Below are 13,051 nucleotides of genomic sequence, written 5' to 3'. Positions count from 1 at the left end.
GAAATAAGATAAAGGAATTAGGAATAAGGCATATTGCATCTCACTTTAATGTACGTGTACTAAAGTGAGATGCGACATTCCCTTATTCCTTATTCCTTTATCTTATTCCTTATTCCTCTCATTGTGACTGAGCCCTAACTCCTCCGCCTATACACGTTTCTTCGATAATCTAACTTTTCTGGAACGTGGATAAACGTGGATCTGTCACGTTTGACCTTTCTCCCTATCTTAAAATATTTTTAAAAATTTGAAAAAATTCACAAAACATTTGTCTACTGTAGTTAACGATTTTATAGTATTATAGCATTTATAATATTTACTACCAAGGCCGTGCAAAGGGAAAGTGCGGCGGATGCACCGCAGCTAGTAAATTAATTTCTATTCAATTTAATTTTATATGCAAATTAAGTATATTCATTTATATTTATTTATGATTCATAAGATAATAATTTATAGTTAGGTATAGAAATCTATAACTCCTTATGCCTACAACTCCTGAGTTGCGTTCCAAAATTCACTCTAGTTAACTAAAATGCTATAGTGTACGTGACGCAAACTATAGATTTTAGTTACCCAGAGTGAATTTTGGAACGCAACCCTGCAAGTTTACTGCAATCGAACGTGATTGGCTTTTACTTTTAGAACCAACCAATCAACGTGGAGTGTTGATAAGACGAACTCAACAGTTGTATCTGTTGAACGCGGCCAATATCGCGCATGAAATAATGTCCATTTCTATGTAGATAATTTTGGTTCAACTTTAATTAGTTAATTGAAGTTTAGTTGAGGTGGGCCTGAAGAGACCATATATTTTTGTTAGAAATTTTGTAATAATTCCTGCTGATTGAATTAATCGCCGATTAAATTAATCGGAGGTTGGTCGGTTCGTTCCAAAGGCAAGAAACATGAATTTTTCAATCATTTTTAAATGTAACATTTAGGGCCCAGACACACACTTTTTCGTAACAGTAACAGTAGGATTTCGACCAATCGTGTTACTCGATTCGGGAACGTATGGCCGTACGTTTTCAAATCGAGCAACGCGATTGGTCGAAATCCTACTGTTACGTTCTACGGAAAGTGTGTGTGGCCAGCTTTAGGGCCGATATCACAGTCTCCGATTAACGTGATCCTCCGATTAAAATCACTCTGCATCTCTTTCTAACTGTCCCCCTAGAAAGAGATGAAGAGTGAATTTAATCGGAGGATTACGTTAATCGAGGTTTGTTCGCGTCGCATACTCCAATAAACACCAAGAGCACTTGGATCACGGATAAAAGGTGGCGATTGGAGTAGATGAGTTTTTGGAGTGCGTTGGAGTGATTAGGAGCATGGTGGGGCATGCGACGCGAACAAACCTTCGGAGACTGTGATATCGGCCTTTAATCCGCGATACTCCGATTCAAATTGTCCAATTCAAATTCAATGTCGCCATCGTCACCAATAAATCGGCTCGCCGCGCATGGCGGTGCCGCGACCTCAACCAACGAGCAAACTCAGCAAACTCTCTCGCATTTCGCGCTTCGAAGCAACTCTACGCGACGCGCGTACGCCGTGGTGACGTGTGATACCGCAATCCGCAATTGTATCGCGTATCCGATTGTGCTGGGAATCGGTGGGCTGTTTTGCCGCGTTTTCCGTGCGAGAATTCGCGTATCCCGATCCGACGGTATTTAACGAGATGACACGTAGATCTCGAGCGCGATAACCAGCGATCTCGAGCCAGCAGCCCGGCCGCATGTGAGTATGACCGCGAGCGAGTCTCTCTCCCCCCGTGCTTGGTGGTTGGTGGTTAAAATCCATCATCATTGACGTCTCCCTGTCGGGTCGGGCGTTCGCGAACGTGTCGGCGAGCGTCGAGCGAGGCAGAGGCACGCTTTTGCGACGGCCGAGCCGACGCGTCCGATCTTCCGATTGCAGTTTTCGTTTAATTTTGTCAAACCAATTCGGAGATATATCGCGACCGCACACCTGAACTATAGATCACGGAGATTGTAGAGATAGCGACGGGGGAAGGGGGGAGAGAAAGAAATAGTGAAAGAGAGAGAGAGAGAGAGAAAGAGTAAGAGCAAAAGTGTACGTATATATGTATGTGTATTTTATTGTCGCATTCATACAGCACGCACGTGAAACGTTTTGTCGGGTCCTATTCACAGATTAATCAATTCCGCGTGTGACTTATTTGTACTTTTCATTCGAGCATTATCACGTATCTTTGTGAGAAGAATCAAGCGCGATCAGCGTATCGTGTTGCAGTGAGCGTCTCACGTCTCGCGTCTCGCGCTTTCTCATGTTTTTTTTTACAAGTGCAAAATGAGAGTTAAATTTCGTACTTTGACACCATTTTATCTCCAAGAGTTGCATTCTGTAAGCTGCGATACGTGCAGTAATATTTTTCCCTGTATAATTGTACATATCCGACAATCAGCGACTTACTGCTAAGGTGTTACATTAGGATATCACTTTTTTTTGTATAATTTTATTATCTTGTGTCAAAATCAGATGACTCGATGAAAGACCAATTTGCTTGATACGTAATAATGAACGGTTACTTTGTAATTGCTATAATTATTCCTGTGAGATTGTAAATTCATTAATCATCTGTAAAATACAATTGATTCTTACTTGTTTGCTCAACATTTGTGTAACTTATTGTTGCAGAGTGTTCATCGCTGTAATATCAATTTGTCACAATCATGTCCTATCCTGGTCAGCCGCCTATGGGTATCCCAGGGATGCCTCCGATGCCATACATGGTTGGTGCGCCACCACCAATTATAGGAGGTGTCATGCCTATGGCCCATGTAAGTAAATTTGCTTCTTTAGGGCATGATAGACGTGTTTCGATATTGATTGATTATTTGTGAAAAGCATCACATTTGTTTAGACGCAAGAGTTAAGCCAGTTTGCGTGTAGTAACTTTTGCTTTTGCTACAGCTAAACAAATTTTTTTTGAAATTGTCATCAATAAAGTGTCTGCAAGAGCATTAATTTTATACAACGCAGTACGCAACATGCATAAGTGCCCACTCTACAATAGGTGTTTTAAGCCCTAAGCCTTATATTTTATGTTCTAAACTGTGACGTATTTCCAGCCTTGAGCGTTCCTCCTGCTGCTCTAAGCTCTAAGCCCGAAGCGAGTTGGCCAACTTTTATCTTTAAAAGCTTAGGGCTTGAGAGAGGCTTAGAACCTATGTAATATCTCTCTAAAACAAAGACTAAGGCTTAAAGCACCTATTGTAGATGGGGACTAATGAAAGTAGCATTGATTAATACATTTGCTGTATTATCTTCTACACGTGAAGCATGCATTTACACATTTCTATTGCTGTAGAGTGATACGTATCGTTTAACAATTATTACATCATAGATTTTCTTCCAAGTATATGAAAACAAACGTGCTTTGAACAAGTTTATAAGCAGCTTTGTACATAAAAAGGAAAAAGTTATCTTTCTTTTAAATTTTTCTTTAAATTATTTAATGCATGTGTAACACGCAGAGCAGAATGGACAACTTGATAATCCGTAGCTGATGCTTAGTTAACCGAAGTAAAAATATGAATTAATCGTGCTATTAGAGAGGGAGGGGAAAAACTGAGTGCATGAGTAGACATGTGCATAATTAAGAATCCTACCATTTATAAAACATAGATGATTCCATCACCCGTATCTGCGATGCAGACCTCCGCGCCGGCTGTACGTTACTCGCGCAATCAGAATCGCCACGATAATAATCGAAGGCGCGAGAGAGAGTCCGGCCCACCTGTCACGGTATTCATTGGTAACATAATGGACAGAGCGCCCGACGTGATGATACGACATATTCTGGGAGCTTGTGGGCATGTTCTCTCTTGGAAGAGAGTACAGGCGTTCGGCTTTTGCGAATACGCGGGCCCGGACGCGGGCCTCAGAGCAGTCCGATTGCTCCATGACATGGAAATAGGCACGAAGAAGCTCGTTGTTAAAGTGGACGCTAAAGCTAAGGTAGTCCTGGACCAATTCAAAGGTAAGCTTTCAGCAGAGGTGACAAAAACCCAAGATAGAAATAGGATAAAATATAACCAACGCTTTGCTTTATAGCTGAAAGAAGGAAGAAACTCAGAGGTGGCCAATCGCCTCTACAGGACGAGGTACCCGGTGAAGGAGTTGACGGCGAAGAGGGTGAAGATTATATGGACGAAGGCATGAGAGTGGTCGACGCAGATGCGCTCGCTCGCATCAACCAGATTATAGCAGAACACGCTATAGATCTAGAAATGGCTCAGGTTGCTCCAGGTAATTATTTAAATAGTCGCTAAATTTTATGTACAAGGGACACGTGAGTTTCTTACTGTAATTTGTCGCAGAGGAACACCAGACAAAAATGGTAGCTAAATCCTTAAACCTGGATGATGCAGAGATAGAAGAGAGTAAAAGAGACTTGATTACCCGAGAAATTGGCAAATTCAGGGAGGTCATGAAGGTAATTATTATTATTACGAGTATCTTTAAATCTTTTTTTTTTAAGTCTTATCTTTTTTCTTTTTTGTAATCATAAAAAGTTTGTCGCGTTAGACGTAATAAAAGACGGAATTTTGATCTCTCTCTTAAAAAATATATTGAAAATTTGTTCATTTATCAATCCATGAGGAAATTGATGTTTATGTGTAACACTCGGTTTACGAAGCATTATAAACATATCTTTTTACAATTGATCTAGTCATTACACTGCAAAATAATGGAAATTCAACGAGATAAAATAATGCATTCCAGATGCAGCAAGGTCAGATAAATAACTGATTTAATTGTGCTATTCATATATTAGCGATAATGTATGATATATCCGTATATTTTTCTCTGAGTATTGATTTTTTTATTTTTCATCTTGTGTCTTTTTTTTTATCATCTTGATATAAAACTTTGGAAAACATCTTTTCATCTTTTATTTTCAGAATATCAAGTATATGTTTGTAATACTTTGTATTATTGTTAATTGTTGTTTTTACATAATGTTAATTTTTTTACGCATCTATCGGTTCATTCACAAGTTTATGACATTTGAGTATGTCAATGACGCCGAACGGATATAGTTTGCGTACGTAAAATTTTCGCAAAACTTGAGAATATTGAATGTATAAAAAAAAACATTGTTACATCTTGTTGATTTAGATGAAATCAGAGGTATACAACAGTTATTACAACGATGCTATACACGAAAGAAAGAACTCATCTTTTAATGTTTGTCAATGAATTGCCGCTAGTATCTACCTCGTATGTATGTTGCGATTGGACACGATTCGTTACGTTCACGCTAGTGTAACACATGATCTGAATGATAAAACATGGAGATGCAAATTGACGAGCTCTTGTTGCAATGTGAGTACTGAAAGTGTCCAATCGCATACACATTCTATCGCAGACGCTGGTAATTAGATTCTTTCTCTTTCTCTCTCTTTCTCTGTCTTTCTCTCTGTGTACACTTAAAATGTAAAAAAAATGTATTTGGATATATGTATACAAGAGAAGATTACGAGTATCTCGAAAGTCGTAGCTTTTAAGTAATTTGTGGTAAAGTGCGTGTGTGCTATATTAGCTCTGAACAATTGGAGCCGTGACTCGTTGCTATAATTATAATAACAGGCAGCGTGCGTCGCACACAGCAAACGCACACGCCTAGGAATGCTGTGTGTGGGGACCACCCTTTCACTCACTCATTGGCTCTGAAGGGAGTCAATCACAGCACATCCCTCGTATTTTCGCAGGCGGCTGCAGGCTTGTTGGTAAGTCAGAGTATAATCCAAACAACCAAACATGAAAAAAAAAAAAAGAAATGCGCAATACATTAAGAAGGAGACTCATAGCTCTCCGCGACAAGCTGGCGACATGTAGCTGATCAGTTTGTTTCTCTTGGTATTCTGTTTTACTGATTCGTCGTAAATACAGTATGCTACATTGCGGCTATTATACTTTTGACGTTTAGAGAAAGATACAATTACGATTTATTTGGCACTAAACTAACTTTATCTACTTCTGTATATGTCATACTAAACTGCTAGCAATTAATGTCCAAAATATGTTTTAATCTGCCAAAATGGTGCGCTGAAATAATGAGTTCTTTTTATCTGTTGTGCAGCTATATCTGGTTTTTATAGTAAAACACAATTTTTATTCGATACATGATTGCCGAATATATTCCGAGCATCTGTTTATTTGATCTATCAATATTTTGTTTTCGTTAATTATGAATACGCATTAAGATCAAAATAATTTATCAACTAACATTGCTGCAAATTACAGTGAATTATCGAATGTATGCTCGTATCAAACGTTATAAGTATTTATTTTTTTTAAACAAGAGCCAATTAATGCATTAGAGGATAGGAATGGAGGTTACTCCTATAAGGTGAATCACTAGAAACAGAACAACTAAATATTTCTCTATAGAGTCAAAGATATAAAAGAATACAATTTAGGTGGTTTTGGAAACTCTGACTGTGGGGATAAAAAATTATCTTTTAAAAGATCTTTACTTTTTAGAATTAGTTGATCTTTTTTAATTAGATATTTTTATAACAGAATTAGAGAGTTATTGGTCGATTCGACCCATTCAAGATCTTGTTCTGGTCATGCCTCAACATCTTCAAGTCTAAAGAAAATCTTTAAATGTTTTGTTTCTTGTTAATCACCATGTATACGCATTATCGTGTATCGCGTTTACATTAACGAAGCAATACATTGTCTCTCTACTTAATTTTTTTTCGCAAGAGACACGCGTGTATCCGATTCTGTATCAAATTAAGATGAACGACGAGGAACGATTGTTTGCCGTTTACGAATGTTACATTGATTATTCGTGTTGACGCCTAGCAGTCTAGTATTCGCATATCGAACGTAGGTAAGCGGTTGTCCAGGTTGCTTTCACGCACACAGCCTAGGATTGGAACGTATTATCATTTTGAACAAAACACACTTTGGCGCTGACACACTTTTTACATCTTTGGGATAGACTATTTGTTAGGGCCGGGAGACTCTCTCTGTGCGCTACACACAATGAAACTGATTTTGTCCATCACCAAATGGCGACTGTTCAGTTGTTGTCTTTATTTTGTGTAAACAGCTTCTGTCAGCGTCTCGATCAGACATGTAGTACCTAGGTGCGCGCTCCTCCATTCTCCGGTACCACCACACTGACTGACCAAGTCAACTTCACACCGTGAGTAAACTCCACAACCATGAGCCAACACAAGCATTCGGTTCTTGTAGTATTTTTGCTAGTCAACTGCTCAGTCTGAGAAATACCTTTTTGACCACGTTTCATGTTTCAGCAGTCTATTTTCTCCTCACAATGTGCATCTACTTTTATGCACTGAGTTATTCTACCCTTGTTAGAGCTTAAAATCATGGGTTACCGTATGGACGAGATAGCTTACGTTCTATGTGTCATGCTGACGAGACGATTGTGTAAAACAGTAGTAGGATATCATTGTCAATGATGAGAACGATAAAAGATTAAAAGAGCTACATTTTCTCAAATTCGATGATTGTAATAGTAAAATATGCCAATACTGTAGCGATATATCATTTCTATAATTACATAAGTCAGGAAGAATAGTAGAGAAAAAAAATGTATAATAGTGTAACGAGTAGCATTTTACTAATAGAGATTATACTTGTTTGTAGAATATTTTATTTAAATATAAATATTTATATTCAAATATTGTGAGCAGATTACGTTTTTAATCTCATATAATGATCGCGCAATAATTTCACGTCGGGATCGATTTTCCAAACAGTAACCCATTTTTGGATAGTAGTATAACAGAATAAGGATGAATCACACTAATTTATTTCTAAGACGTTGCGTTTATAACACGGGACGATAACGGTGGGCAAACTATTGTGCATTTGATATTCAACAGTTTGCTGCATCGGCTGCCATAACGCGTGTAACCATTACCAGAGGAAAACAAATGTTGTCAGACAGTGTGAGACAGTTTCTTGGCAAATGTGAAAAGATGTTTTGGTGGGATACCCTTCTTCGTGATGACTGCGCTTCCGATTGGTATAATACTTTCTAATAATTATTGAATATTGATCAAGAATGTCTAAATAATCTCAAGACCCCTTTCAAGCTCTTAGATTTTATCATAGATTTAGACACTATCGATTTTACAGGCACATTTGCAATGTTGTAAGTACATTGGGTGGCCTCTGCGATGCATCTGTTAATAGCGTTAAGGTATTTAAATTATAAGCTAGAGTTTAAGATAACTCTTATGCCTGTATCCAAACATTTGTACCTGCACTTAGGTAATTGATATGTAAACGAGATTTCTCTCGCGTAAGATGCTGCTGATCGAGCATACTCCAGTGGAGTGAGTATACCATATTGAAATGAACATCTCTCTACATTCGTTATGTCAGATGATTAAGGCTTATTACAACTAGTAATCGTTCTGTATACGAATCGTGACATGGACATTTACACGCGATTTAAATGCGATTCTTTTTTGCTGTTTACGCGTACGTCCTTTCTGTTGATTGTTAAAAAATGCAATAAAAACATCTCAACAATTGACATACATTTGGCAAAATGTATTTAACAGATTGGAATAGCTGCGAATTTTTAATTTGAAGTTTTGTTCAGTAATTAGTATGCGTTCTCATTTTTATAACGATGATCAGAAAGATCCTTATTTGCTAACAATATTTACAAACATAATAGTATTTTTTGTTGCATCTGAGGAAGATACGATTGCTAGTTTCTTGGTTTCCATCATTATCACAGATCGACACGCTTGTTTTAACCTTTTTTCTCACCTGTGCCCGCGTTCTTGTGTTTTATAGAAGCAGGAGGAGGAGAAGGCCCAGGTAAAGCGTAAGAAGGAAGCTGTCGAGAAAGAGGAGCGCGAGAAACGGGAAAAGGAGCGACGCGATAAGCGTGACGATGATGCTTCCAACAAGGATGACCAAGATGGTGACCCTGGTAGTCCTACGTCTCATAAAGGTCGTAGTGATAGTACCGGCAGCAGTAGAAGGGACAAACGTCGCTCTAGATCTAGGTGAAGTAACGTTTGCATCCCCTATTGGATAGATGCACTATATTGAGCAATGTATAAAACATATTGAACTAAATATTTTTGCGAATAGGAAAGCGCGTGTAGAACGCAGTTTGAATACATTGTACAGATTTATGCGAGCCATGCTACATGATGCCATCCTTGGACATTCACCAGTGATTTCGTTGTCTTAATGGATAATTTTTTTTTTGTGTTGTTTACAAATATAGTTTATTTTCTACTTCATAAACTGTTTGAACTTTTCAGATCTAAAGAACGTGATAGGGATCGATCGAGAAATGACAGAGATAGGGATCGAGACAGAGATCGCGAGAGAGATCGAGAACGGGAACGTGAACGGGAACGGGAACGAGAGCGAGAGCGAGAGCGGGAACGAGAGCGGGATCGGGATCGTGAAAGGGAACGCGAGCGGGAACGTGAGCGAGATAGAGAGAAGGAGAGAGACCGAGAGCGGGAGAGGGAACGGGAGCGAGAAGAGGTGAGGAAGAGCGAAAGAGAAATTATGCGCGAGAGGGAGGAGGAGGAGGAGGCAAAAGAGAGGAAGAAAAACGAGAGGCGAGCCAGAGAAAAGGAGGCAGCGTACCAGGAACGTTTGAGGGCATGGGAGACACGCGAACGACGCAAACAGAAGGAGTACGAGAAAGAAGCAGAGAAGCGTCGTGCGAAACGCGAGGCCAGAGAGAGGGAGGCAAAACGTTTGAAAGAGTTCCTCGAGGATTACGACGACGATCGCGACGATTCCAAGTATTACAAGGGTAAAGAGTTGTCTCGCCGACTCGAAGAACGAGCACTGGAGGCCGAAGCAGATTCGCGGGATCGTTGTGCCGAACGCCAGGAGCTTCAGCGTTTACGTGACAAATTATACGCAGATGCCTCCAATCCGGATCCTGCCGCGGAATTTGAAAGGGTAGGTCATATTCTGTATTTAAGCTTATAATTAAAGAAACATGAGATTAATTCTTAATAAATTAAAATAAATTTTAATTTTGCATTTTTTTCTTTGAACTGAGTTTGAGACTCGCACAGAAATACTTCCAGTATTAAATTTGTGTAAAGAGGAATTATTTTGTAAAAAAGGTATATTTTACAATATTGTATAAGAATTGGTTCTGCTTTCTATGTTATAATTAAAAATACTTTATTACGCTACAATACTACATAATGCTGTAGACATTATCTAATTACAAGGAAATACGTAAGGGAATTTTTTATCTTTTATTTACTTTCATGTTTTGCTCCTTTTTTTTATTAGTTGAAAGCCGAAAGGGAGGAACAGTATAAGCCTAAACCAGTAATAACTATAATTGACGAAGAGGATGACAAAGTGGTGAAGAAGGATAAAGAAATAATGCCGCCGATAGAAACCGAGCCAATAGAGAGTGACAGTGATGATGGTGTGCAGTTTGATGATGTTTCTCAGCCAGAAGCACCATCCAGGACGCCACCGCGACATCATCATCATCATCGTCGGCATCATAGACACCATCAGAATCATCATCGCGACGGTGAGGAGAATCAAGACGTATTAGTGGATGCGGACCGAGAGAGTCTAAAAGACGCACGACCTTCACCGGGGCATCAATCAGGCGCGACACCTGCTCAATCCATTCCACCATCGTTAGATGAAGATTCACGCATGTCCCTTGTTAGTGAACCAGAAAAGACAAGTGGTAGTAAGTGTCTCTTGGTTTACCTACAAATACAATACCGTAAATTGTTTCCTCGCAATTTTCATAGGAATACAACTTCGAACAATCTTAATCATTTATAACAAATATTTAGTGTGTTTCGATAATTTTATATTGTTGAGTTAATATATATGAAATGTGCTATAATGTATCGTATTGATACAAATACAATACCGTAAATTGTTTCCTTGCAATTTTCATAGGAATACAACTTCGAACAATCTTAATCATTTATAACAAATATTTAGTGTGTTTCGATAATTTTACATTGTTGAGTTAATATATATGAAATGTGCTATAATGTATCGTATTGATATAAATTCTTCAATGTATAATAGCATTCCTCCTTGGTGTAGGTAACTTTGTTCCATTTGCTATGGGAAGTGGGGGCAATCGTGCTAGCGATCACAGTATAGGCGGTAAAACACCGGTCAGTCCTAACACCGCTACTAATACGAATTCACAACAGGCGAATCAAACGCGGAAAAAGGGCCGTATTGACGTTAAGGACGTATTTAATAACGACGACGATGACGATGCTGCTAATAACGCGAAAAAACGTAAACTTGTACCTTTAGGTAAGTGTTTTACCTTCATTATTAGTTCTGAAGTTGTTGAGAAGTTGAGATACTTAGAGCTTACATCTTCTCAGATTACGGAGACGAAAAGAAAAAGAAAACCGAAGAAGCCACAAAGACGGGGAAAGAAGAAAATACAAAAAGCCAAGAAGAAAAACGAAAGCACATAAAATCTCTTATAGACAAAATACCTACTGATAAGAACGCATTGTTTGGCTATCAACTCGATTGGGCACTCATCGATAACGTAAGTATTATTCATTTTCAGAAGAACAAATTTTCTTTGTAAAACAAGCTTTCCTTTTTATTAAAAAAAAAAAAAAAAAAAACCGATTTTATTAATATATCGTTTAATTCCAATCTTGTCTTGATTCATTCTGTACTTTTTTTTATATTACGGCGATTTTTATTGGTAAACCCGACTCTTATAAGCATGTTTTTACATGTTTCGCTTTTTCGTTTAGACATTGATGGAGAAGAGGATAAGACCTTGGATCAATAAAAAGATTATCGAATATATTGGCGAACCCGAACCTACTCTAGTGGATTTTATTTGTAGCAAAGTAATGGCGGGCAGTTCTCCTCAGGGAATACTAGACGATGTACAGATGGTAATTACATCGTGAAATACTTCTTGCTTTCGCATTTTATAGACGAACTTCTTGCGGAATATATATCTCGCGCGTTTCAGGTATTGGACGAAGAAGCGGAAGTGTTCGTAGTCAAAATGTGGAGGTTACTAATTTATGAGGTGGAAGCTAAGAAGATGGGCTTAGTGAAGTAAATGGAGTGTCGTCCATAAATTCATCAATTCATGATTTATACTACACATAAAATTCTTTCGACTAAGCATAAGAAAATGTTTAGATACTACATACTTATATGCAATTTAATATTATTAAATAGGAATTCTATCCTATAAAAGCACAAGTTGCTCGATCAATAGGTGGTACTAAGTGTGTAGTAATTATAGCGTTAAATAAACTTGTAATTATGATTTATAATATTTAGTGTGTTCCTCAATTTATATACGACTGTCGTCGAGCGTAAATGATGACATTCCTACATGACAAAACTGGATATCGGTATCCTGATACACAAATATTTTAATTGATGTTAATTGCACTGATTCTGGGCGCGTATTGTATTTATTTAAATATTGTATTTAAATAAATATTCGTACATTGCGTATGTGTGTTGTATAGGCATAATTTTACTTTAGCGTAGATAACGAAAGAAACTTTATAATAAATAAAATTTTTGAAATTGACCTTTTCGAAGTTTTGTCTTCTACTTCGTTACGTTCTCTTGATACTTAATCTATTTTTCGGAATTTACATTTTCGCGGTTCGAATCTCTGAAATTATAAGAATTTAGAAATTGGAGTTATAGTTCTTGTAATTTTATAATTAGCCACCTTCTATCTGATTATATTTTTCTGATACTTCATAGATTTTTGAGAATTTGAATTTCTTTCGCAGGAATTAAGATTGACATCAGAAACGAGAGATATCGATTTCTTTTCCTTGCACATTACGTATCGTAACAAATTAATTTTCTCACGTGTATTCACGTTTAATAATACAAATTAAAATAATAAAAATAAAAAATAATAAAAAAATAATAAGAGTTCGAACAGATGAGCGCATAGTGCTTCCATGTCGCTACGCTTCATCTTGGCGTGTACGTCCTTCTCATCCATAAAACATTCAATATTTAAAGGAAG

General features: G+C 37.7%; 1 protein-coding gene across 4 annotated transcripts; it reads left to right on the top strand.

Annotated features, from left to right (window-relative positions):
- Positions 1 to 1,534: 1,534 nt before the first annotated feature.
- On the top strand, positions 1,535 to 12,331 carry LOC112463252 (RNA-binding protein 25-like). 4 transcript variants are annotated; one of them, XM_025029526.1, is made up of 12 exons: positions 1,535 to 1,740; positions 2,662 to 2,804; positions 3,682 to 4,006; positions 4,081 to 4,275; positions 4,347 to 4,462; positions 8,827 to 9,041; positions 9,306 to 9,966; positions 10,312 to 10,732; positions 11,104 to 11,325; positions 11,400 to 11,572; positions 11,790 to 11,936; positions 12,017 to 12,331. In XM_025029526.1, exons 2-12 carry the CDS (start codon positions 2,697 to 2,699, stop codon positions 12,107 to 12,109), a joined length of 2,676 nt encoding a protein of 891 aa, XP_024885294.1. In that variant the 5' UTR covers positions 1,535 to 1,740; positions 2,662 to 2,696; the 3' UTR covers positions 12,110 to 12,331. The 4 variants fall into 4 exon arrangements, with proteins under 4 accessions (XP_024885294.1, XP_024885291.1, XP_024885292.1 ...); XM_025029523.1 differs by having other exon boundaries at positions 3,652 to 4,006; positions 12,017 to 12,109; XM_025029524.1 differs by lacking the exon at positions 1,535 to 1,740 and adding an exon at positions 1,770 to 2,076 and having other exon boundaries at positions 3,652 to 4,006; positions 12,017 to 12,109.
- Positions 12,332 to 13,051: the final 720 nt, after the last annotated feature.

This window comes from Temnothorax curvispinosus, unplaced genomic scaffold (assembly GCF_003070985.1).
Source record: "Temnothorax curvispinosus isolate PA1 unplaced genomic scaffold, ASM307098v1 QBEX01013138.1, whole genome shotgun sequence".
In the NCBI taxonomy this organism is placed as follows: Eukaryota; Metazoa; Arthropoda; class Insecta; order Hymenoptera; family Formicidae; genus Temnothorax; species Temnothorax curvispinosus.
Note: the sequence above shows the minus strand (reverse complement) of the source record. Positions and strands in the feature narration are given on the sequence as shown.